Source organism: Hoplias malabaricus, chromosome 11, assembly GCF_029633855.1.
Source record: "Hoplias malabaricus isolate fHopMal1 chromosome 11, fHopMal1.hap1, whole genome shotgun sequence".
Lineage (NCBI taxonomy): Eukaryota > Metazoa > Chordata > Actinopteri > Characiformes > Erythrinidae > Hoplias > Hoplias malabaricus.
In genome coordinates, this window is record NC_089810.1 from 8,504,404 (window position 1) to 8,531,024 (window position 26,621).

At 41.5% G+C, this 26,621-nt stretch overlaps 1 protein-coding gene and 1 pseudogene across 1 annotated transcript; both read left to right on the top strand.

Annotated features, from left to right (window-relative positions):
* Positions 1–1,144: 1,144 nt before the first annotated feature.
* On the top strand, positions 1,145–23,994 carry LOC136709982 (nuclear factor 7, ovary-like). The gene is made up of 13 exons (XM_066685588.1): positions 1,145–2,543; positions 3,076–3,171; positions 3,258–3,479; positions 3,580–3,602; positions 3,688–3,806; positions 3,894–4,430; positions 20,402–20,472; positions 20,645–21,070; positions 22,264–22,359; positions 22,446–22,676; positions 22,777–22,799; positions 22,885–23,003; positions 23,090–23,994. Exons 1-13 carry the CDS (start codon positions 2,145–2,147, stop codon positions 23,641–23,643), a joined length of 2,916 nt encoding a protein of 971 aa, XP_066541685.1. The 5' UTR covers positions 1,145–2,144; the 3' UTR covers positions 23,644–23,994.
* Positions 9,671–17,860, top strand: LOC136709373 (E3 ubiquitin-protein ligase TRIM39-like; annotated as a pseudogene).
* Positions 23,995–26,621: the final 2,627 nt, after the last annotated feature.

Below are 26,621 nucleotides of genomic sequence, written 5' to 3' on the forward strand. Positions count from 1 at the left end.
TCTGTGAGGAGTGTGGTGTGTTCTCCCTGTGTCTGCGTGGGTTTCCTCCCATGGTCCAAAAACACACGTTGGTAAGTGGATTGGCGACTCAAAAGTGTCCGTAGGTGTGAGTGAATGTGTGTGTGTGTCTGTGTTGCCCTGTGAAGGACTGGCGCCCCCTCCAGGGTGTATTCCCGCCATGCGTCAAATGATTCCAGGTAGGCACTGGACCCACCACAACCCTGAACTGGATAAGGGTTACAGACAATGAATGAATGATTCCAACGTCAGTTGTTTGTATAAGGTGTATCGTAACAACTTACTTCCAGCTTTACAATATATAAGAACTGTGTTTGTGATTATTAATAGTATTTTATGTATGCTTTTAGTAATCAGTAAGAAGAAGTGAGAGTAAGAAAAAGGTAAACGTAAAACAAAATACATAGTTTAAGTGGATTCAAGGCAGTTTATGGGAGAATAGATGGGTAACAAATTAGAAGTCAACATTTGAAGTTGTAAATGTTAGATATTGTGAAGTGTGTTTGCATTCCCACAGTATGGACCTCACTATAATCTTTATTCTAGTTACGGAGCTGCACGTGAGATGCCACACATTGCGCAATAATCTCCTTTATTATTCAGTGTAGCTAGTTGTACAAGGAAAGAAGCAATTTAATGTAGAATAAAATAAACAATAAGCCATTTAATGTGGAATGGAAAATTAGAACAGAAAATTATTTGATGTGAAATGAAAACTCAACAAAATCACATTTAAGATTAAATGTACTTATAAAAAGGATCTGAGCCATATTTTATTTCTTATTAGTTTTCTCCTTCAAACTCAGGCTGTCTTTTCTGAAGATCACATTTTAATCACTACTCTTCACTTCTTATAACTGTTTAAACAAGAAATGCATCTGTTTCATCATTTAACTCTGCACTGAGGATATCTCATCCATCCATCCATTATCTGTAACCGCTTATCCAATTCAGGGTCACGGTGGGTCCAGAGCCTACCTGGAATCATTGGGCGCAAGGGGGAGAATACACCCTGGAGGGGGCGCCAGTCTTTCACAGGGCAACACAGACACACACACACATTCACTCACACACACACTCACACCTACAGACACTTTTGAGTCGCCAATCCACCTACCAACGTGTGTTTTTGGACTGTGGGAGGAAACCGGAGCACCCGGAGGAAACCCACGCGAACACTGGGAGAACACACCAACTCCTCACAGACAGTCACCCAGAGCGGGAATCAAACCCACAACCTCCAGGTCCCTGGAGCTGTGTGACTGCGACACCTACATGCTGCGCCACCGTGCCGCCCCTGAGGAGATCTCAATACAGAAATAAACACTTCCTTGCCTAAAGCTCCTCCTACTGAGACAGTGCTGAGTGTGAGGCGTCTCCCATCCTGTACAGACAGACTGGACTGTGCTGTGTGAGTCTAATTTTATAAAGAACTTCATGGAGAATTCTGAGGCACATTTTCAGTTCTGAAACAAACTGGTGACAAACTGCAGCTGGAAAGACTCCTGTTTAACCCCAAACTCATCTGAACTCAGAGTGGGGTTATTTCCACTGAGCTGAAAGTTCTAGAGTGAGAGTTCTGACTGGAAAGGAACCACAGCTGAAGAAAATGTGTCACACCTCTCTCTGTGGACGTCTCGCTTCTTCCTTCACTTCAGTCTGTGAATGACTCTGGGGACTTCAGTTCCCATGGTTCAACGGATGATCACATGACTCCATCAACCAATGTGAACTCTTTCGTGCGCTCCGGGTCACCTGAGATTTAACTTACAGCTGTTCTGTATTTATCACAATAATTCACGTACTATATAAACCAGCTTTGGCATCTGCCAATTGCGAAGTATTGCTAACCTTATGTTACTTACCGAGTGAACCTTGTTTCTGAATGCCAACCCGTGTATGACCCTTTCTTACGTTCCTCTTGACTCTGTGTTTTTGGTTACGGACTGCTATTGTTTAGTACGTTGTGTTTTTGACCTCAGCCTGTACCTCACTATTCTTTGGATTGCCCCTTTTGCTGTGACTACTTTCTCTTTACGGTGTGCTTTGCACGTGAACATCTCTGGAGTAAACCTCTTCCTGCTAAAAACCCGCGAGCATCTCTCTTGTTTACAAAGCCTGACAAAATGGCTTCCAAACCTTTCTCAGAGGAGGATTTCTCGTGTCCTGTTTGCTGTGATATCTTCAAGGATCCTGTTGTTCTGAGCTGTAGTCACAGTGTGTGTAAAGCCTGTCTGCAGAGGTTCTGGGAAACCAAAGAATCCAGAGAGTGTCCAATTTGTAGAACAATATCTTCAATGGATCCTCCTCTAAACCTAGCTTTAAAGAACCTGTGTGAGAGTTATTTACAGGAGAGAAGTCAGAGAGCTGCAGCAGAGTCTGAAACACTCTGCAGTCTGCACAGTGAGAAACTCAAACCCTTCTGTCTGGACGATCAGCAGCCAGTGTGTTGGGTGTGTCAGACTTTCAGAAAACACACCAACCACAAGTTCTCCCCCGTGGATGAAGCTGTTACAGACTGCAAGGTAAACACACTGTGTACATGAATGAATTTGAACATGAAAAGTCAGGGCTCTGATAATGAGAGTTTTGAGGGATTATTAAATCATGAAGTTCAGAGTCCAGCTAAAGAGTCCTTTCTGTTATAGAGCTGATATTACAGTGTAGTAGATGTAACACAGTGTGGTATATTGTGCTGTTCAGATTACATTTAGATCACTTTTATCTGAAATATGAACTCAAACCCATAGGGTTTAAACAGGAAGAGAGTAAGGGCACATTCTCCTTCACACGCTGTAACCAACAAATACATCTTAGGAATACATCTACTGCTCCAGTTCTACAGAGACTATGAAGATGGAGTCAGGAGTTTTCTTTACAGTGACTTTCAGTAAATGACTGATGTCCTTTGTTCCTATAGTGACCATAAAATCATTGTAAACAAACTTTTAATCAATAGATTCTGATCCTATTTAGTGCAGTCAGATTTGAGTTACTCTGGTCTATTGGGGGCAGTGTCTGTTTAAATCATCTGGTTCAGGTCTCCCATTATTTCAGGAGAGACTCAGTTCTGCTCTGAAGCCCCTGCAGAAGAAACTGGATCTGTTTACAGAGTGTAAACTGAACTGGGATCAGACTGCAGAACATATAAAGGTGAGAATCAAACACTACAGAGATTACAATGGTCAACATCATAACATCATCAATCCTCTCTCACTCCATCTCCTCCTTGACTCCAGTCTCAGGCTCGGCTCACAGAGAGGCAGATTAAGGAGGAGTTTGAGGTGCTCCACCAGTTTCTCCGAGATGAAGAGGCAGCCATGATCACTGCACTGAGGGAGGAAGAGGAGCAGAAGAGTCAGAGGATGAAGGAGAAGATCAGCAGAGAGATCTCGTCCCTTTCGGACACAGTCAGAGCCGTAGAAGAGCAGATGAGCGCTGAGGACGTCTCCTTCTTACAGGTGAGGACACTTTAGTCAGGGTTTGTCCACAGACGTTATTCTCTATTTCTTTCTGATTAAAATGATCACAGTGACCCACACTGGCCTCATTGTTTTACAGACGCACAAGTCCACTCTGGAGAGGTGAGTGCTGTGTCTCCTGTCTCTCTCTTTTCTGTGGTTCTGAACTCAAAGCCACAGCAGCACTGACTCCTGAATGTTCTTCCAGAGCTCAGTGCACACTACAGGATCCAGAGAGGCTTTCAGGAGCACTGCTCCATGTGAGCAACCACCTGAGCAACCTGAAGTTCACCGTCTGGGAGAAGATGCAGAAGATCATCCACTTTAGTGAGCCTCACTGTGTGTTTGTTTGTAAATAATGTGTGTGTGCATGTTAAATTATATGTAAATTGCTTGTGTATGTTCTATCTCCAGCTCCTGTGACTCTGGACCCTAACACTGCTCATCCTGATCTCACTGTGTCTGATGATCTGACTAGTGTGAGACTCAGTGAGAAACAGCAGCTCCCTGACCTTCCAGAGAGATTTGATAAATACGAGTGTGTCCTTGGTTCTGAGGGGTTAAACTCAGGAACACACTGCTGGGAGGTTGATGTTGGAGACAGTACAGAGTGGGATGTGGGAGTGATGACAGAGTCGGCTCAGAAGAATGGAGATATAATCTCCAGGTGTGGAGTGTGGTGTTTGAAGTATTACAGTAGTGAATACTGGGCCACGTCAACACCACAGCCATATACTGCCCTCTCAGTGTCACAGAAGGTCCAGAGGGTCAGAGTGAAGCTGGACTGGGACGGAGGAAAAATCCAATTCTATGATCCTCTCACTAACACACACTTACACACTTTCACACACACATTCACTGAGACACTTCTGCCGTTCTTTTGGGTCGACGGTGAAGAGTCTCCTCTGAAGATACTCCCAGTGCAGAGCTCTGTCAGACTGAATCAGTTCAGTTAGAGTCACTTCATTAAAGAAACACACGTTTTATTCTGCTCTCCAGAGTTTACTTATAGATTAATTTTGAATACATCTGACACACTCGTGATTTCCAGGGCTGAAAAAAACTAAATGGGGTCATTCAGTAAAAACATGCAATTTTCATTTGTATTGTTTCTAAATTATTTGTTTCACATCAAATAATATTGGATTAGATCATCAAATATAAACTGAAAATCTTAAATAATTTTTCATTGTTTGTATACTAAATAAACAAATATTTACAAGATCATATTTTATAAAGATTCTTATAATAATTATAATAATTGTTAGTATTATAAGCAGCTGAGTAAATATCCAGTGCACAGAAACAGTTGTTATTTGTTGGGATATTGGCCCTGAACTAAATGTGAAAGGCTGGTCCTGCTGTGACTATCAGAGTTTTATCATGGCTCTTAGAGCAGAGAATATTAAGAAAAATAAGTCCGTCTTCATGGAGAGAGATTAGTCTCAAAATACTTTACAAATGTGTAAATGTTGATCCACAAGTCACAAATATATTTCTCCGTTCACTAATAAATGCATCCCAATCTGTGTCTCACAGTCTGCAATTTGTACAAATTGTCACATCTGCTGCCAATCCTCCACACCAACAGAGGTCGCTCTCACCAGAGAACTGGTCACATGATTCCTGTGTCTGCCATTTTGGTATAAAAGCCCTTTGTCTTGCAGTTTTCATTGTGAAGTCTTTTTTGGTATTTTCCCTGCAATTCTAAGCACTCTTGTACTGGAATAACTGTTGTGTGTATGGACCCTTGGTTTGTTCTATTAGGTTACTGGTTTTTGGATTTTGTCTTTTGGATTACATGCTTTGTACCTTGGACGGATCTCATGGATCTCAAATACAGTTACCTTCATAATCTACATGTGTTTGGGTTTCATAAAAACATCAGAATTTTTATGCAAAAAGGACGTGTGGGGCCAACATAAATGGAGACTTGTTTAGGTTTAGATGTTTATGTTTTCAACTAACGGACATCCCACACTAACAATTTCTGAAAAGATATCTGATGTGAGAATGTTTTGAAGGCTGTACATAAAAAATATGTATAATAAAAATTGGTAAAAACACTGCAAATTTCAAGAAAATATCAGACGTCAGTCACCATTTAAACCTCAAGGGATTACATATTTGAGTAACCAAGGGTCTTTAGAAAAGAAAACAACACATGAAATATGGATATACCTAATTACTGTTTAAATGCAACTGAGACAAAACCTTAAAGGCACTGACAAAAATGGAAAAACTAAATCTAAAATAGTTAGGGTGCTTAGAGTTAAGAGTGTCTCTGTTTTCGGTGGAGGTTAGAGGGCCCTGAGCTGTGTAGATATTCTCTGTGGTGGGGAATTTACTCTCAGCCTTTATCCAAGACCTAAAAGTGTGTTTCTGTTTTTCTTCTTCAGTTTTGGCTGTGAACCGACTCCTCTGTGGGACTCATTCACAGCCGGAGCAGTGGCGCACCAACACTCGCAGCCATCAATCTGCTAAACAAGCTGATAACAGTGATTAGCATGGCACTGGATGTTAGCATGGCCCCCTGCTCTGGATTCACTGATCGAACGGGAGGCCAGGGCAGTGAGGAGAACGGGGAAGTGTCACATCCTGTGGCTGGGAGAAGAGCTGATTAGCCGGTCAGGTTTTGGGATCAGATTAACTGAAGGAGATGGGGAGCGTAGCTGTGTTAGCAGGGACGCAGTGCCAGACTTTCTGTTGGTGTTGATAATGGCGAACAAAAGTCATTTTAAATAATAATAATAATAATAATACATTTTTATTTGAAACGCCTTTCAAGTGACCCAAGGACACTGTACAATAGATAATAAAAATAAAAAATAAAATAAAATAAAACTGAAAATAAAAAGTAAAAAAAAAGAAGAAAGTCAATAAAAGGTAAATGCACATACAAACATAAAATGACCATAGAGACATATACATAGTATCATCCATATGCTAGTTTAAAAAGATGAGTTTTTAGTCTGGTTTTAAAAACATCTACAGATGAACAAGCTCGCAGTTCGTCAGGAAGACTATTCCACAGCTTTGGACCCACAACACAAAATGCTCTATTTCCAGTGGTGCTTAGCTTAAAATGTGGGACCTCAAGCAAATGGAGGCTTGAGGACCGAAGAGTACGCACTGGAGAGTATGGTTTCAGTAGGCTACTTAGGTAAGAAGGGGCAAGGTCATGCAAGGATTTAAACACCAACGCAAGCAATTTGTACTGTATTCGGTACTTCACTGGAAGCCAATGAAGACGACTTAGAACTGGAGTAATATGCTCCCAAGATCTTGTATGGGTCAGCACCCTAGCAGCAGAGTTCTGGACATACTGCAACCTGCTCAAAGCCCGAGCAGGGAGGCCACACAACAGAGCATTGCAGTAGTCAAGTCTGGAAGTAACAAATGCATGGACTATGGTCTCGGCAGCAGTGAGAGAGAGAAAAGGGCAAATCCTAGAGATATTCTTAAGATGGTAGAAGGCTGTCCTACATGTGTTGTTAATATGTGAGTCAAACGATAATGTAGAATCAAACATTACTCCGAGATTTCTCACTTGTGTTGAGGTAGAGACAACAAAACCAGGGATACAAACAGTAGTGTCAATAAGCCTCTTGACTGTTGCAGGAGAAGCAATTATGATGGCTTCAGATTTTTTATTGTTTAAGCTCAGGAAGTTCTCGATCATCCAAGCCCTCACATCAGTTAAACATTTCAGCAAGGCACTAGGTGGCAAACTGTGGGAAGGTTTTGTACAAATATATATCTGGACATCATCAGCAAAACAGTGAAACTGCAGCCCATGATGTCTAATGATGTCAACAAGAGGAAGGATGTACAAAATAAAAAGCAGGGGCCCAAGAACAGAGCCCCTGGGGGACACCATGTGACAAGGAGCATGTGTCAGATGGAAAACTTACCATTGAAACAAACTGCTGCCTACCAGAAAGATACGATTGAAACCAAGCTAATGCAGTACCAGTTACGCCAACCATGTTTTTGAGCCGAGTTAGTAAAAGGCTATGACACATTGTATCAAAGGCTGCAGTAAGGTCCAACAGTACAAGAAGACTCAGCAGTCCTTGGTCAGCTGACATCAGCAAGTCATTGACAACCCTAACAAGAGCAGTTTCAGTGCTGTGATTCCTCCTAAAACCTGATTGGAAGACCTCAAACAGATCACATGATTGAATATGTTCTGTTAAATGAGCAGCTACTGTTCGCTCCAACAGTTTAGCAAGGAAAGGGAGATTAGAGATGGGACTATAATTTGCAAGGTTCTCAGGATCTAAGCCAAGCTTCTTGAGAACTGGAGTAATAGCTGCCAGTTTCAAAGAAGCTGGGACCATTCCTGAACTAAGTGAAGCATTGATAATTTTGGTAATGAGAGGAGAGATAAATGGAGAACAGGCTTTCACCTGCTGCGTAGGAAAAGGGTCTAATTGACATGAAGTTGCCTTTGAGAAATTAATAATCTGTAAAACAAGCTGTTGGTTTACAGTATTGAAGGTGGAAAAATAGCTATCAGTATAAATCTAAAAATCTAATCAGTATATCTAATACATCTCATATTCTTTAAAAGTTATGTTGGTTTCTATTCATCTTAATATTTTTTTTTTATCAAATTGTTATTTGTGCATTTTCTCATTTGTTAAACATTTGAATGACCTCAGTGTACAAAAGGTGCTATATAAATGAACTCACATTGCGGTGGGTCTGGTGCGTACCCAGAATCACACCCTGGAGGGGGGTCTAGTCCTTTACAGGCCGTCACACACTTGCACAATTGGACACTTTTGAGTGTCCAAACCACCTAGCAAAGTGTGTTTTTGGAATGTGGGAGGAAACCCATACAGACAGAGGCAGAACACACCACACTCCTCACAGACAGTCACCCCACGGAAATCCACGCAGACACAGAGAGAACACACCACACTCCTCACAGACAGTTACCTGGTGGAAACCCATGCAGACACACAGAGAACACAGCACGCTTCAAACAGACAGTCACCCGGAGGAAACCCACGCAGACACAGGGAGAACACACCACGCTCCTAACAGACAGTCACCCAAGGACACCCATGCAGACACAGAGAAAACACACCACACTACTCACAGACAGTAATCCGGAGGAAACCCACACAGACACAGAGAGAACACACCACACTACTCACAGACAGTAATCCGGAGGAAACCCACACAGACACAGAAAGAACACACCACACTCCTCACAGACAGTCACCCGGAGGAAACGCACACAGACACAGGGAGAACACACCACACTCCTCACAGACAGTCAAATTATTAAAAGTAACGTGATATGACAATCTATGCAGCATATTAGTACAATATAAGAATATGAACTGTTTTAATTACTGCATTAATACAGTCATTTTCATGTACTAGTCATGCTACTAGTATTGTTACTACTATACGGTATGGTCAATCAATACAGCTGAATTAATGCTAGTAATTAAATCAGTTAGTTATGTCCCAATCCTATATGGATTGCTACTCAATGTTTATTTTACCGAGGGACTAAAGACTTTTTCACTTTGGCAATATATAAGAACTGTGTTTGTGCTTATTAATGGTATTTTATGTATGCTTTTAGTAATCAGTAAGAAGAAGTGAGAGAAACAAGGCAGTTTATGGGAGAATGGATGGGTAACATAAATTAGAAAACAGCATTTGAAGTTGTAAATGTTAGGTATTGTGATGTGTGTTTGCATTCCCATAGTGTGGACCCCACTAAAATTTGTATTCTAGTTACAGCCCTGTGCGTTTGGAAAATCCACGCCAGAAGCCATTTAAAGGTGGAACAGAACATTAAAACAGGAAATTATTTGATGTGAAATGAAAACTCAACAAAGTCACATTTAAGATCAAATGTACTTATAAAAAGGATCTGAGACATGCTTTATTTCCTATTTTCTCCTTCAAACTCAGGCTGTGTTTTTTGAAGAGGTCACATTTTCATCACTACTCTATACTTCTTATAGCTGTTTAAACAAGAAATGCAGCTTTTTCATCATTTAACTCTGCAGTGAGGAGATCTCAATACAGAAATAAACACTTCATTATGTAAAGCTCCTCCTACTGAGGCAGTGCTGAGTGTGAGGCATCTCCCGCCCTGTACAGACAGACTGGACTGTGCTCAGGTGAGTTTAGTTTTATAAAGAGCTTTATGGAGAATTCTGAGGCACATTTTCAGTTCTGAAACCAACTGGTGGCAAACTGCAGCAGGAAAGATTCCTGTTTAACCTCAAACTCATCTGAACTCAGAGTGGGGTTATTTCCACAGAACTGAAAGTTATAGAATGAAAGTTCTGACTGGAAGCAAACACACCTGAAGAAAATGGCTTCCAGACCTTTCTCAGATGAGGATTTCTCGTGTCCTGTGTGCTGTGATATCTTCAAGGATCCTGTTTTTCTGCTCTGTAGTCACAGTGTGTGTAAAGCCTGTCTGCAGAGGTTCTGGGAAACCAAAGAATTCAGAGAGTGTCCAGTTTGTAGAAGAAGATCTTCAATGGATCCTCCTATAAACCTAGCTTTAAAGAACCTGTGTGAGAGGTATTTACAGGAGACAAGTCAGAGAGCTGCAGCAGGGTCTGAACCACTCTGCAGTCTGCACAGTGAGAAACTCAAACTCTTCTGTCTGGACGATCAGCAGCCGCTGTGTATGGTGTGTCAGACTTCCAGAAAACACACCAACCACAAGCTCTGCCCCGTGGATGAAGCTGTTACAGATTGCAAGGTAAACACACTGTGTACATGAATGGATTTGAACATGAAAAGTCAGGGCTCTGATAATGAGAGCATTGAGGGATTATTAAATTATGAAGTTTAGAGTCCTTTGTGTTATAGAGCTGTTATTACAAGGTAGTAGATGTAACACAGTGTGGTAAATTGTGCTGTTCATATTACATTTAGATCACTTTCATCTGAAATATGAATTAAAACCCACAGGGTTTAAACAGGAAGAGAGTAAGGGCACATTCTCCTTCACACACTGTAACCAACAAATACATCTTAGGAATGTTGTTCTTTACCGGTTCTACCGCTCCAGTTCTGCAGAGACTATGGAGATGGAGTCAGGGGTTTTCTTTACAGTGACTTTTAGTAAATGACTGATGCCCTTTGTTCTTATAGTGACCATAAAATCATTGTAAACAACCTTTTAATCAATATATTCTCATGTAATTCAGTGCTGTCATACCGATCGAGTCTCCCCACCCCTGTATGAACCCTCAAGACAGGGTGGACTTCAATTCCCAGGATCCCATTCTGTCCCAGGTTCCTGTCACATGCCCACGGTCAGCCATTCAGGGAAGGCTTCCTTGTTCATCATCCCCTGAGTTCTAATCCGTGTCACCTGGATAACTCAGCATGTGGGTATATTAGGACAGCCTGTTACTTGCTTGTTGCGAAGTATTGCCTTCGATCACGTTAGGTATACTTAGCTGCTATCTTTGTACTTCGATTGCTGTGTTTCTATCGTGTATCGTTTGTGCTTACCGTTTTTTCCGTTGTCTTACTTTTCGTTCTTATGTTATTGAGACTGTTTGTCCTTGTCCTCAGTTATCCTGTGTCTTGTGTTCTGCCTCGTGAATATTCTTCCCTGTGTAAATAAAATCCTATTTTCATCTGCAAGCGTCTGCCCCGTTCCGGTTTCGTTACAGTAATACTTTGTAATACTACACTATGCAGACGGAGGATACCGACGAGATTCATGCTGCCATTAGTAACCAAGGGCAATTACTGGGACAACACCACCAACTTTTGGATTTGCTAAGTAAGTCCCTTGATACTCTTACTCAACATCAACGTGAACAGTAAGAACAAATAACATCTTTAACAAATAATATGGGACAACTTATTTCTGTTTCAATGGCAGAATCCTACGAGCATTTCTGCTCATCCTCATCCTTCCGCTGTTACAACTGAGCAAAGTCCTCTCTGGTAAACCAGAGATGTTTGATATGTTCCCTTAATCAATGCAAGGGTTTTTTGTTACAGTGTTCTTTTTTTGCCAATTCTCCTCCTAGTTCAGATCAACAGCGCATTTCATATTTGATTTCTCAGTTAACAGACAAGGCGTTAGATTGGGCTGTTTGGACTAACATTCAATTTTTTACGTATGATAAATTTATCCAAGAACTCAAGACTGGGTTTGATCATCCTCATGAGGGATGCTCTTTAGGGGAATTACTTTTACAACTTAAACAGGGTGCTCAATCCGTGTCGGAATATGCTCTAAGTTTTTGTACTCTTGCAGCCGGTAGTGGTTGGAACAACCCTGCCTTGATCATAGCTTTCAGAAAGGGATTAAATTCTGACATTCTTACTGAGATGGCATGTAAGGATGATGGATTGTCGTTAGATGAGATCATATCTCTGGCCATTCGTCTCGATCAACTGAGGTTCACACAAACTCCCTTCAATACATCCACTACAGCTGTCAGTTCTCCGCATCGGATTGTCCCTGTGCATCGGGATCGCTCTGAGGACTCTCGCCTAGATCCAGAGCCACCCCAACCTATGCAATGGGAAGGGTTTCGCCTGTCTCAAGAGGAGAGGCTCCGTCGTCTGCAGGGAGGTCTGTGACTGTATTGTGGGATTCCCCGTCATGTTATACATACGGGAGTGTAAGAGTCGCCCTCGTAGAACCATGGCACCTATCCCAGGAAAGTGCGTGGAATAGATAATGTGGTGAGTGTACCCACGTTGGGGTTGGTATCTAAGTCCTTTTTTCTCCCTGTGATGTTTGACTGCTCCAGATCTCTTTCTGTGTTTTCAGACTTAATAGATTCCGGGGCAGAAGGAAATTTTATCCACTCCAAGTTGGTAGAGCAACTCCAGATTCCTGTCGAACATCTGGAGACCCCATTGAGACTGTCAGCCGTGGATGGGGATCCAGTGGCAGAGGGAGTGGCGTCTGTAATCATCAAACCCATTTCTGTGTCTGTTAGTGCTCTCCACACAGAGAAGACATGTTTGTTTTGTTGTTAACTCCACTGATTATGAAATAATCTTGGGGTTACCCTGTCTTCAGAGACACAATCATGTTATCTCCTGGGCAGAGAGGGAGATAATATCCTGGTCAACATATTGTCACTGCCACTGTCTTAAATTCCCCTCAGTTAAAGTTCAGTCCACCACCATAGAGAGTCCAAATACTCTTACCCCTGTTAATATCCCCTCAGAATACAATGATCTTAGAGAAGTGTTCAGTAAAACTAGGGCCACCCAGCTTCCTCCTCACCGAGAATATGACTGTGCTATAGACCTGATAGAAGGTGCTATTCTACCCAAGTCTCGGGTATATCCCTTAATGCAGGGTGACGAGAGAGCTATGGAGGAGTATATCAAGGAAGCTTTAGAACAGGGTTTTATACGACCTTCTACCTCTCCTGTTGCAGCCGGTTTTTCTTTGTTAAAAAGAGGGATGGGGGGCTTTGACCCTGTATAGACTATCGTGGGCTTAATCAGATATCAATAACCTACTCTTATCCTTTGCCCCTAGTCCCGGTCACCTTAGAACAGCTTCGCGGGGCTACCATATTTTCTAATTTAGATCTCCGTAGTGCCTACAACTTAATCCGAATTCGTGAAGGTGATGAGTGGAAAATGGCCTTTATTACCACTAGGGGGCACTACGAATACACGGTAATGCCTTTTGGGTTGAAAAATTCACCAGCAGTGTTCCAAGCGTCTTTGAATGATGTTTTAAGGGAGATGCTTGTTGTATATGTAATTGCGTATATTGATGATATTCTAATTTACTCCCCGGATAGGGAGAGTCACATGCAACATGTGAGAAATGTGCTTACCCGTCTCCTGGAGCATCAATTGTATGTGAAGGGTGAGAAGTGTGAATTTCATCTCTCTTTTGTCTCATTCTTAGGTTACATAATCAGCTCTGAAGGGATTGTCATGGATTATCATAAAATTGAGGCTATTTTGAACTGGCCTACTCCAACTTCCATCAAGGATCTACAGAGGTTCCTAGGGTTTGTAAATTTATATCGCCGTTTCATACAAATTTTTACCAGCAAGGCCTCACCCTTAACTAATCTGCTGAAAGGTAATCCTAAAGGTCTGATTTGGAATACGGAAGCTCAGGAGGCATTTGAGAATTTAAAAGAAATGTTTACAACCGTCCCCATTTTAAGACATCCGGACCCCTCTCAGCCCTTTGTTGTTGAGGTAGATGCCTCAGAAGTGGGAGTTGGAGCCATCTTGTCACAAAGGGTTGGTGAACCTAAAAAATAGCATCCCATAGCCTTTTATTCGCATAAAATGTCTTCTGCCGAAGGTAATTTTGGTATAGGAGACAGAGAACTCCTAGCCATTAAACTAGCTCTAGAAGAATGGCACCATTGGCTAGAGGGGGTGTTACACCCTTTTGTGGTGCTCACAGACCACAAAAATTTTGAGTATTTGAAATCGGCTAAAAGACTGAATCCTCGTCAGGCTCGTTGGTCTTTATTTTTCTCTCGTTTTAATTTCTCCATCTCTTATCTCCTGGGCACCCGTAATGTCATGGCTGATGCTCTATCTCAAATATACATGCCTTCAGAGTCGGCCACTACTCCCCAATGGGTGTTACCAACGTCTGTTTCGGTTTCCCCTGTTAGATGGGAGATTGATGAGGAGACAGATCAGGAACTTTCCCATAGTCATATTCCTACTCAATGTCCTAGGAGGAGAAAATTTGTGCTCACTTGGGCCCACTCAGCCCTTACTTCAGGCCATCCAGGGGAGACGCGTACCAATCAAGGGCAGATATTGGTGGAAGAACATGTTTTCTGACGTGCATCGCTTCATTTCTTCTTGCTTCACGTGCTCTCAGTGTAAAATTCCTAGAACCCTCCCTGCTGGCAAGCTTATGCCCTTACCAGTCACATCTTGCCCCTGGTCACACAGAGCTGTAGATTTCATCACTGATTTACCCTTGTCACAAGGCCACACAGTTATACTCACAATAATAGTTTTCATGTGCAGTCAGGTTTATCCCTTTTCCTAACCTCCCTACGGCTTTCCAAACTGCTGAACTTTGTTTAACCAGGTCTTCCATTTATATGGTATCCCTGAAGATATAGTTTCAGATAGAGGACCCCAGTTTATCTCTCAAGTGTGGTCAGCATTTTTTGAGATGCTAGGAGTGAATGTTAGCCTCACATCAGTGTATCACCCCAAGTCTAATGGTCAGTGTGAGCGTATGAACCAAGAGTTGGGAAAATTTCTAAGAATATATTGTTTTGAGAATCATGCTGACTGGTCCCAGTTCTTGCCATGAGCAGAAATTACTCAGAACTCTCTAACCAGCTCTGTTACTGGTTTAACCCCATTTGAGTGTATTTTAGGATTCCAACTCCCACTTATGCCCTGGACAGCTTCTCCCTCTGAGGTGCTTGCGATGGTTGAACTCATCAGCGAATCGAGGAGGCTATATGCCGTCATAAGAGACAGGCAGACAGCCGTCATGGTGAGACACCTGTGTATCTCCCAGGGGACCGAGTCTGGCTCTCTACCAGGGAATTCAGAGTTTCAGAGGGGAGTAAAAAGTTGTTGCCCAAGTTTATTGGTCCTTTTAAAGTAATTCAGCAGGTCAATGAAGTGACCTATAAACTTCAACTACCCGTTCAATACCATGTATCCAATACGTTTCATGTCTCCCTTTTAAAGCCTGTGAACCCCGGTCCGTTGGACGAGTCTACACCTGACAGCGTGCCTCCGCCTCCAGCTAGTCTCGAGGGGTCTCCTGTGTATGCCGTCCGAGTGTTGCTGGATTCCAGGAGGCGGAGAGGTAATCTCCAATATTTGGTAGATTGGGAGGGCTATGGACAGGAGGAGCATAGTTGGGTACCCGCCGGAGATGTGTTGGATCCTGGCCTGAAGGAGGACTTCCATGAACAACATCCTGAGAAGCCTGGCCCCAGAGTTCGGCCTCTGAGGTGTGGGAGGAGTCCCTCCGCGGATTCCCCCAACCTTCTTCCCAGAGAGCACATCCCTACGGACTCCTCTGATCCACACCGTGGTGGACCCACGGGTGCCAAACTGGAGACTGCAGGAGGGGGAGGGCACGCTTGTCGTCGGTGTCCTCGTCTTTCGGCATCTTCTGACTCCTTGGTGGGGGGAGTACTGTCATACCTTTCGAGTCTCCCCACCCCTCTATTAACCCTCAAGACAGGGTAGACTTCAATTCCCAGGATCCCACTCTGTCCCAAGTTCCTGTCACATGCCCACAGTCAGCCAGTCAGGGAAGGCTTCCTCGTTCATCAGCCCCTGAGTTCTAATCTGTGTCACCTGGATAACTCAGCGTGTGGGCATATTAGGACAGCCTGTTACTTGCTCGTTGCGAAGTATTGCCGTCGATCGCGTTAGGTATACTGAACTGCTATCTTTGTACTTTGATTGCTGTATTTCTTTCGTGTTTGTGCTTACCGTGTTTTCTGTTGTCTTCCGGCTTATGTTATTGAGACTGTTTGTCCTTGTCCTCAGTTATCCTGTGTCTTGTGTTCTGCCTCGTGTATATTCTTCCCTGTGTAAATAAAATCCTGTTTTCATCTGCAAGCATCTGCCCCGTTCCGGTTTCATTACAAGTGCAGTCAGATATGAGTTACTCTGGTCTATAGGGGGCAGTGTCTGTTTAAATCATTTGGTTCAGGTCTCCCATTTATTTCAGGAGAGACTCAAGTCTGCTCTAAAGCCCCTGCAGGAGAAACTGGATCTGTTTAAAAAGTGTAAACTGAACTGGGATCACACTGCAGAACATATAAAGGTGAGAATCAAACACTAAAGAGATTACGACAGTCAACATCATCACTTCATCAATCCTCTCTCACTCCATCTCCTCCTTGACTCCAGACTCAGGCTCGGCAGAGTTTGAGGAGCTCCACCAGTTTCTCCGAGATGAAGAGGCAGCCAGGATCGCTGCACTGAGGAAGGAAGAGGAGCAGAAGAGTCAGAGGATGATGGAGAAGATCGAGAAGATCAGCAGAGAGATCTCGTCCCTTTCAGACACATTCAGAGCCGTAGAAGAGCAGATGAGCGCTGAGGACGTCTCCTTCTTACAGGTGAGGACACTTTAGTCAGGGTTTGTCCACAGACGTTATTCTCTATTTCTTTCTGATTAAAATGACCACAGTGACCTACACTGGCCTCATTTTTTACAGAAGTACAAGTCCACTCTGGAGAGGTGAGTGCTGTGTCTCCTGTCTCTCTCTTTTCTGTGGTTCTGAACTCAAAGCCACAGTAGCACTGACTCCTGAATGTTCTTCCAGAGCTCAGTGCACACTGCAGGATCCAGAGAGGCTTTCAGGAGCACTGTTTCATGTGAGCAACCACCTGAGCAACCTGAAGTTCACCGTCTGGGAGAAGATGCAGAAGATCATCCGCTTTAGTGAGTCTCAATGTGTGTGTGTGTGTGTTTTATCACCAGCTCCTGTGACTCTGGACCCCAACACTGCTTTTCCTTGTCTTACTGTGTCTGATGATCTGACCAGTGTGAGACTCAATGAGAATCAGAAGCTCCCTGATCTTCCAGAGAGATTTGATGAATATACGTGTGTCCTGGGCTCTGAGGGGTTAAACTCAGGAACACACTACTGGGAGGTTGACGTTGGAGACAATACAGACTGGGCTGTGGGAGTGATGACAGAGTCGGCTCAGAGGAAGGGAGACTTATTCTCCAGGAGTGGACTGTGGTATGTGAGGTATTTCAGGGGTAAATACTTGGCTCGGTCAACACCACCGCCATGTACTGCCATCTCAGTGTCAAAGGTGCAGAGGGTCAGAGTGAAGCTGGAATGGGACGAAGGAAAACTCTCATTGTCTGATCCTCTCACTAACACACACTTACACACTTTCTCACACACATTCACTGAGACTCTTCTGCCGTTCTTATGGGTTCGCAGTAAATTGTCTCCTCTGAAGGTGCTTCCAGTGCAAAGCTCTGTCAGATTGAATCAGTTCAGTTAGAGTCACTTCATTAAAGAAACACAGCAGCAGCTGAAATCAATGCTGTGACGAAGACTACGCCGCGAACACTGTGCAGTTTCTGTCTGAGCTTCTCAGTTACTTTGTTAAATAAAGATAAATAAATCTGTGGAGTGTGTGTGATCAGTGAGTGTGGATTTCTTTTTACTCCATCTTTGGAGTTTCACTTGAAGTGACGCACCAGAGACCACCCTGAGTCCTGCATTTTGTGGGTAAAAGCACACCTCATCTTCTCAGCTTTATAACTCATGAATGTGAACACATCGGTGTAATCCACACATCGTTAGAAACAGCAAGTTCTACAGTTTCTAAAAACAGCATTGTCATCACCTCTGGGAGTAATCCAGTGTGAAACACACCTAAACACATTTATTCTTCTCTGAATCAGAGTTAACTTATAGATTAATTTAAAAAAAAAAAAAAAAAAAAAAAATGGGTAATTCAGTAAAAGCAAGCAATTTTCTTTATTTTTACTAATATATTTCATTTCTATTGTTTCTAAATTATTTGTATGAAGTTTCACATCAAATAATATTGCATTAGATCATCAAATATAAACTGGAAATCTTAAAATTTTTCATTGTGTGTATCCTAAATAAACAAATATTTACAACGTCTTATTTTACAACATCTCCTTATTTTATAAAGATTCTTATAATAATAATTTCTAAATGCTGAAAGGCTGGTCCTGCTGTGACTGTCAGAGTTTTATCATGGATCCTAGAGCAGAGAATATCAAGAAAAACAAGTCTGTCTTTATGGAGACAGATTAGTCTTAAAATACTTTACAAATGTGTAAATTTTGATCCACAAGTCACAGATATATTTCTCTATTCACAAATGAACACATCCCAATCTGTGTCTCACAGTCTGCAGTTTGTACAATTACAGTTACGTTCATAATCTACATGTGTTTCGTTTTCATAAATATATCAGAATTTTATGCAAAAATAAATGCATTTGTTTAAAATTACGTTGTATATATTTGTAAATTGTTGAATCTGTGTTTGTGGATCAAGTCACTCACGTTGTTTTTGTGACGTGCATTTGTTAATTTCCTCTCACGGGTTTGTGGATTTTGAGACTTTCCTTTCACATTGCACCGGATCCGTGTTTCATTTCATTTTGATAAATATATCAGAATTGTATGCAAAAATAAATACATTTGTTTAAAATTATATTGTATATATTTGTAAATTGTTGAATCTGTGTTTGTGGATTTAAACACTTTTTTACAACTTAAACACTCGCAGCCATCAATCTGCTAAACAAGCTAATAACAGTGATTAGCACAGCACTGTATGTTAGCATGGCCCCTTGCTCCGGATTCACTGAGCGAACAGGAGGCCAGGGCAATGAGGAGAACGGGGAAGTGTCACATCCTGTGGCTGGGAGAAGCGCTGATTAGCCCGTCAGGTTTTGGGATCAGATCAAAAGAAGGAGATGGGGAGCGTAGCTGTGTTAGCAGGGACGCAGTGCCAGGCTTTCTGTTGGTGCTGATAATGGCGAAGAAAAGTCATTTTAAATTTAATCAGAATATCTAATACATCTCATATTCTTTAAAAGTTATGTTTGTTTCAATTCATTTTAATATTTTTTTTTTATCAAATTGTTATTTCTGCATGACATCAGTGTACGAAAGGTGCTCTATAAATGAACTCACATTGGGGTGGGTCTGGTGCCTACCCGGAATCACACCCTGGAGGGGGGTATAGTCCTTTGTAGGGCGTCACACACGCACACAACTGGACACTTTTGAGTGTCCAATCCACCTAGCAAAGTGTGTTTTTGGAACGTGGGAGGAAACCCATACAGACACAGGCAGAACACACCACACTCCCCACAGACAGTCACCCCGCGGAAATCCACGCAGACACAGAGAGAACACACCACACTCCTCACAGACAGTCACCTGGTGGAAACCCACGCAGACACAGGGAGAACACACCACACTCCTCACAGACAGTCACCCGGAGGAAACCCACATGGACAAGATAAGGGTTACAGACAATGAATGAATGAATGATTCCAAAATCAGTTGTTTAAATGAGTTGTATTGTTACAACTTACTTCCAGCTTTAAACAATTATTATTAAAAGTAATGTGATATGACATCATCTATGCAGCATATTAGTACAATATAAGAATATGAACTGTTTTAATTACTGCATTAATACAGTCATTTTCATGTACTAGTCATGCTACTAGTATTGTTACTACTATACGGTATGGTCAATCAATACAGCTGAATTAATGCTAGTAATTAAATCAGTTAGTTATGTCCCAATCCTATATGGATTACTACTCAATGTTTATTTTACGGAGGGACTAAAGACATATTCACTTTGGCAATATATAAGAACTGTGTTTGTGCTTATTAATAGTATTTTATGTATGCTTTTAGTAATCAGTAAGAAGTGAGAGAGAGTGAAAGGTAAAGGTAAAACAAAATACATAGTTTAAGTGGATTCAAGGCAGTTTTACGGGAGAATGGATGGGTAACAAATTAGAAGTCAGCATTTGAAGTTGTAAACATTTGCCATTGTGAAGTGTGTTTACATTCCCACAGTGTGGACCTCACTAAAATTTGTATTCTAGTTATAGCCCTGTGCGTTTGGAAAATCCAGACAAGAAGCCATTTAAAGGTGGAACAGAGAATTAGAACAGAAAATTATTTGATGTGAAATGAAAACTCAACAAAATCACATTTAAGATTAAATGTATTTATAAAAAGGATCAGTGCCATATTTTATTTCTTATTAGTTTTCTCCTTCAAACTCAGGCTGTCTTTTCTGAAGATCACATTTTCATCACTACTCTTCACGTCTTGTAGCTGTAGTTTAAACAAGAAATGCATCTTTGTCATCATTTAACTCTGCAGTGAGGAGATCTCAATACAGAAATAAACACTTCCTTGTGTGAAGCTCCTCCTACTGAGGCAGTGCTGAGTGTGAGGCGTCTCCCGTCCTGTACAGACAGACTGCACTGTGCTCAGGTAAGTCTAGTTTTATAAAAAGTTTTATGGAGAATTCTGAGGCACATTTTCAGTTCTGAAACAAACTGGTGACTAACTGCAGCTGGAAAGATTCCTGTTTAACCTCAAACTCATCTGAACTCAGAGTGGGGTTATTTCCACAGAACTGAAAGTGAAAGAGTGAGAGCTCTGACTGAAGGAACCACAGCTGAAGAAAATGGCTTCTAAATCTTTCTCAGAGGAGGATTTCTCGTGTCCTGTGTGCTGTGATATCTTCAAGGATCCTGTTGTTCTGCTCTGTAGTCACAGTGTGTGTAAAGCCTGTCTGCAGAGGTTCTGGGAAACCAACGAATCCAGAGAGTGTCCAATTTGTAGAAGAAGATCTACACTGATTAATCTTCCTCTAAACCTGGCTTTAAAGAACCTGTGTGAGAGTTATTTAAAGGAGAAAAGTCAGAGAGCTGCAGCAGAGTCTGAACCACTCTGCAGTCTGCACAGTGAGAAACTCAAACTCTTCTGTCTGGACGATCAGCAGGCGGTGTGTGTGGTATGTCAGACTTCCAGAAAACACACCAACCACAAGCTCTGCCCCGTGGATGAAGCTGTTACAGACTGCAAGGTAAACACACTGTGTACATGAATGGATTTGAACATGAAAAGTCAGGGTACTGTTGATGAGTATGAGTGTTATTTTGTATATTATATTTAAGCAAATAAATCATGAGAGAGAGAGTCTGTCATTGTGAAATAATAGCTTGGCTGTGATGCAGTGCAATAACTCACAACCTCAAGTATTCTATTCCTTTTTTGTATAACTATTTGGTTAATACTTTATGCAATAAATATAAAAAGAGCTGTGAAAGTGGCATCAGATCTGTTTATAAAATTGGTAAATCCTTCTGCCAAAAATCCATCCTGCCACTAACACCTCACTACACTATCATTAACACCTCATAACCCTATCACTAACAACTTGCTATAGTATAACTAACCCATAAATACCGTGTCACTAACCCCTCACTACACTATCCCACACCTCACTGCAATTTTCTGGCATTTTTAGGTCCCAAAAAGAGGACTTGTCTGGGCAAAAGAGGACGTCTGAACACCCTAATTAACAATAACCCCCTCACTACACTATCACTAAAAACTTGACTACACAGTAAATAACACCTCATTACAATGCCAATATCACTAAAACCTCACTACATAATCACTAACACCAACACCCTCACTAGAATTTCACTAACATCTCACAACAATATCACTAAGCCCTCACTACATTATCAATAACACTAAACCCCTCACTCAAATTCCTGTATATTTGTAGTGCACTATAATACTGAAGTACCTTAGCAGTTTCAGCCAAACAGTGCATTATATTTCTAATATAACACTATCCACATTGCACCACAGCTGTGTGACTTAATTTTAAAGATTCCACAAATATGACCTACATGTAATGTTAATGCGCTATGTAGGGAACTTTATGTGATTTGTGACATTAAATGTGCAGCTAAAAGCTCCTCACCAATGCCAGAGATAGCACTGTTTACTGAATCTTGGATGGGCTTTCTCTCTCTCCACTGGTATCTTTGTTCTCTCTTTGATGTTTGTGTTGTATTCTTAACCTGGCTTCAGTGATTTAGTTTTGTTTTAGTTTGTTAGTTTATAGTTTCTTTTTTTTATTTTTCAGATTAAGGATAATACTTGATTCATTATACAGTTTTCTTTTAAACCTACACTGTTCAAGTCTACCTATTTGTGCTAGGTCTCCCTGTGGTCAGATATTGAACTTAGTCTCAATTTCAGGAGAAATTAAAGTCTGCCCTGAAGCCCCTGCGGAAAAAACTGGAGCAGTTTAAAGAATGTAAACTGAACTGGGATCAGACTGCAGAACATATAAAGGTAAGAATCAAACACTACAGAGATTATGACGGTCAACATCATCACATCATCAATCCTCTCTCACTTCATCTCTTCCTTGACTCCAGACTCAGGCTCGGCTCACAGAGAGGCAGATTAAGGAGGAGTTTGAGGAGCTCCACCAGTTTCTCCGAGATGAAGAGGCAGCCAGGATCGCTGCACTGAGGGAGGAAGAGGAGCAGAAGAGTCAGAGGATGAAGGAGAAGATCGAGAAGATCAGCAGAGAGATCTCGTCCCTTTCAGACACAGTCAGAGCCGTAGAAGAGCAGATGAGCGCTGAGGAAGTCTCCTTCTTACAGGTGAGGACACTTTAGTCAGGGTTTGTCCACAGATATTATTCTCTATTTCTTTCTGATTAAAATGACCACAGTGACCCACACTGGCCTCATTGTTTTACAGAAGTACAAGTCCACTCTGGAGAGGTGAGTGCTGTGTCTCCTGTCTCTCTCTTTTCTGTGGTTCTGAACTCAAAGCCACAGTAGCACTGACTCCTGAATGTTCTTCCAGAGCTCAGTGCACACTGCAGGATCCAGAGAGGCTTTCAGGAGCACTGCTCCATGTGAGCAACCACCTGAGCAACCTGAAGTTTACCGTCTGGGAGAAGATGCAGAAGATCATCCGCTTTAGTGAGTCTCACTGTGTGTGTGTGTGTGTGTGTGTGTGTGTTTATTTAAATGTAAATTGTGTGTGTGTATGTGTGATTTATCTCCAGCTCCTGTGACTCTGGACCCCAACACTGCTTATCCTGGTCTCACTGTGTCTGATGATCTGACCAGTGTGAGAGACACTGATGAGAATCAGAAGCTCCCTGATCTTCCAGAGAGATTTGATGACTATATGTGTGTCCTGGGCTCTGAGGGGTTAAACTCAGGAACACACTGCTGGGATGTTCACGTTGGATACAGTACGCTCTGGGATGTGGGGGTGATGACAGAGTCGGCTCAGAGGAGTGGTGAAATATTCTCCAGGAGTGGACTGTGGTGTGTTGAATATAACAGTGGTAAATACTGGACTAAATACAGGGCTCAGTCAACACCACAGAAATTTACCACCTTCTCAGTGTCACAGAAGGTCCAGAGGGTCAGAGTGAAGCTGGACTGGGACGGAGGAAAACTCTCATTCTCTGATCCTCTCACTAACACACACTTACACACTTTCACACACAGATTCACTGAGACTCTTCTGCCATTCTTTGGTGTTTACACAGATTCTCCTCTAAAGGTGCTCCCAGTGCAGAGCTCTGTCACACTGAATCAGTTCAGTTAGAGTCACTTCATTAAAGAAGCAGCTGAAATCAATGCTGTGACAATGCTGTGACTACGCCCCGAACACTGTGCAGTTTCTGTCTGAGCTTCTCAGTTACTTTGTTAAATAAAGAGAAATAAATCTGTGGAGTGTGTGATCAGTGAGTGTGGATTTCTTTTTACTCCATCCTTGGAGTTTCACTTGAAGTCGACGCACCAGAGACGACCCTGAGTCCTGCATTTTGTGGGTAAAAGCACACCTTGTTTTCTCAGCTTTATAACTCAGGAATGTCTGAACACATCAGTGTAATCCACACATCGTTAGAAACGGCAGATTCTACAGTTTCTAAATACAGCACTGTCATCATCTCTGGGAGTAATCCAGTGTGAAACACACCTACAAATACCCTCTCCCTCTCCGGCAGAACTTCTTTTTATTTAATTTAATTAATTTATTATTATTATTATTATTATTATTATTATTATTATTATTATTATTATTATTATTATTGATGAAACATATGAACAACTGAGTTTAGTTTACCTTTATTTTCATTTTGAGTAAACATGACACACTTGAGATTTCCTGGCCTGAAAAACAAAAAATAAAAATGGGTCAAAAAAACATATAATTTTCTGTATTTCTGCTACTATTATTTATTTATAGTGTTTCTAAAATATTAGTATAAAATTTGCATAAGTTTCACATTAAACAAATATTGAATAAGATCACCAAATATAACTGAAAAGATTAAATAATATTTCATTGTGTGTGTTCAACATTTCATCATGTTTTGGAAAAATTCTTATAATAATAATAATAATAATAATAATAATAATAATAATAATTGTTACTATTATAAGCAGCTAAGTAAATATCCAGTGCACTAAAAGACTGTTTATATGTTGTATATGTTTATATGTTGGGATATTGGACCTGAACAAAGTGCTTAAATAAAGTGTGGATTAATGGCTGCTTTGGAGAACAGCAGAGATGGTTATGTGTGGCATGGTGCAGAAATAGTATAATCAGATTTTTCAGGGTGTGTGCACACTTCCCCTGCACTTTTAACCTGAACACGTACAGAATTATGTGAGAAAAGTTTAAGTCAGGATATTATCTTTTGCTTTATTTCCTGTATATAATGTAAATATATATAATGTTTTATAAACTGTATTATATTTACTTTAAAGTTTAATAATATTTTGTAGCTCCAGACTTATTTCATTGTTTGTGTGTGTGTGGTTGGGGGGTCGGGGGTTAAATATGGCCCTATTGATTGTGAAGGTTGCAGACCCCTTTTCTAAACAATTTTCTAACACTTAGTTTTCAGTAACATATCATGTCATAACACTTTGCCAAAGGCTGCAGGGCGTCTGGAGTCGCTGCCCTTTTTTTCCCCCAAATCATTTTCCCATTAAAAGTTTACATGCTTTGTTTAGGATCTGAAGACACAACATGGATCTGGAGAGGAAAAGAAACTGCTACCACCTTAAAAACCCAGTTCCCAGCACTGGATGGATGCACTCTTCAGGGCTCAGGCTGTATCTCAGGCTGCCAGCAGGGGGCCTAGGTTCCACAGTACGAGAGAAGGATCCACCAGGACTCAGAACTCCAATTCCCAGACTCCTCAGCGTTAATCAGCACTGAGTGTGCACACCTGCTGGACTGTGTATATAAGACCTTCCAAACAGCGCCTCTGAGTCACACATTTGTAGAGGGGTAACTGGTGTGGTTTGTTAGAGAAAGAAACAAAAAATTATAGAAGGTACAACAGGGGAAAACAACTCAGGAAGAAAGACAAAAGTAAAAAGGGAAAACTAAGAATAAAGGTAGAGAACAAAAGGGTCTGTTTAAGAAAGCAGAGTGCTCTTTTGTTTGGGCTTTCCTGCCTTCTTCACATCACTTCTTACTGCAGTTTATTTGCCTGTTTTTTGTGAAGTAACAACCATTTCTGTGTATTTTCTTTGTTAGAATTTATATTCCACAACAAAGAAAACCAATAAAAGATGCTCTGCTTTGGTCCATTCCCCCAGTCCTGTAACGCACTCTGTTCCATATGAATGCTCCTGGAGAAATGTGAGATTGAGCTGAGATCATGGTGAGAGCATGGCAGGATAATGTATATTTTCTCCTGTGTAAGAAGTGTGGTGAGTGTGTTATAGGTGCCGTACATTCAACAGCTGATAAAGTCTTATTTACCACTGGTAATCTAAGTTCTAGACGATACATCACATCTTGTAACCGTAATTCACAAACATTTGCTTTCTTGCCCTGGAGAGCATGACACGTTTTACATCTTTGTATATTGCAATTTCATGCTAAATTTTGTAGGACATTTTGTTTACAGTAGGTGGATTTTCAGAGATAGACATGATATGAATTGAGTGGTGACGTGGCACACTCAGGTTACAGCAAGAACATGCCCAGCAGAAAAAAAGCCCTGCCCCAGTAAACACACTCAGATCAAATGAAATATATTTGTATAGCGCTTTTTACAACAGATGTCACAAAGCATCTTAACAGAATTCCAGTAAAGATAAAGTTTTGACATAAAATGTAAAAATCTAAAGAAAGTAAAACTCCCCAGGCCAGGGGCAACAGTGGCAAAGAGAATCTCCCTCAGAGCTGAGGAAGAAACCTTGGAAGGAACCAAGGCTCACACGGGGGACCTACCCTCCTATGGTTAATCTACTGGTGATAATAGTTAGGAGTCCATAACTTCAGTGTAGGGTGGGCAGCTCCAAGGCAACTGGTGGTGTCTGAAGCATAGGCAGCTGGTCTGAAGCGTGGAGCAGGACAGGTGGGCGGTCGTTTAAGTTGGCTCTGGGCCGAGGTGAGAACTCACTCACTAAGTGGTGTTTTACGCTGGCTTTTGTTCTCCTTGAAGAATGACCTTGGGTTAAAGGCTCAGAAGATAATTCTGGGAATGTGGACTGATTGTTTGTTTCTTTTTAAAAGTTTTAATATATTTAATGGACAGCTGTGGTGTAAAGGTA

Coding starts and splice junctions, on each gene's coding strand:
- LOC136709982 (XM_066685588.1), top strand. CDS start 2,145: ATGGCTTCCAAACCTTTCTCAGAGGAGGATTTCTCGTGTCCTGTTTGC. Junction 2,544..3,075: donor AAGCTGTTACAGACTGCAAG/GTAAACACACTG, acceptor CCATTATTTCAG/GAGAGACTCAGTTCTGCTCT. Junction 23,004..23,089: donor GCAGAAGATCATCCGCTTTA/GTGAGTCTCACT, acceptor ATTTATCTCCAG/CTCCTGTGACTCTGGACCCC.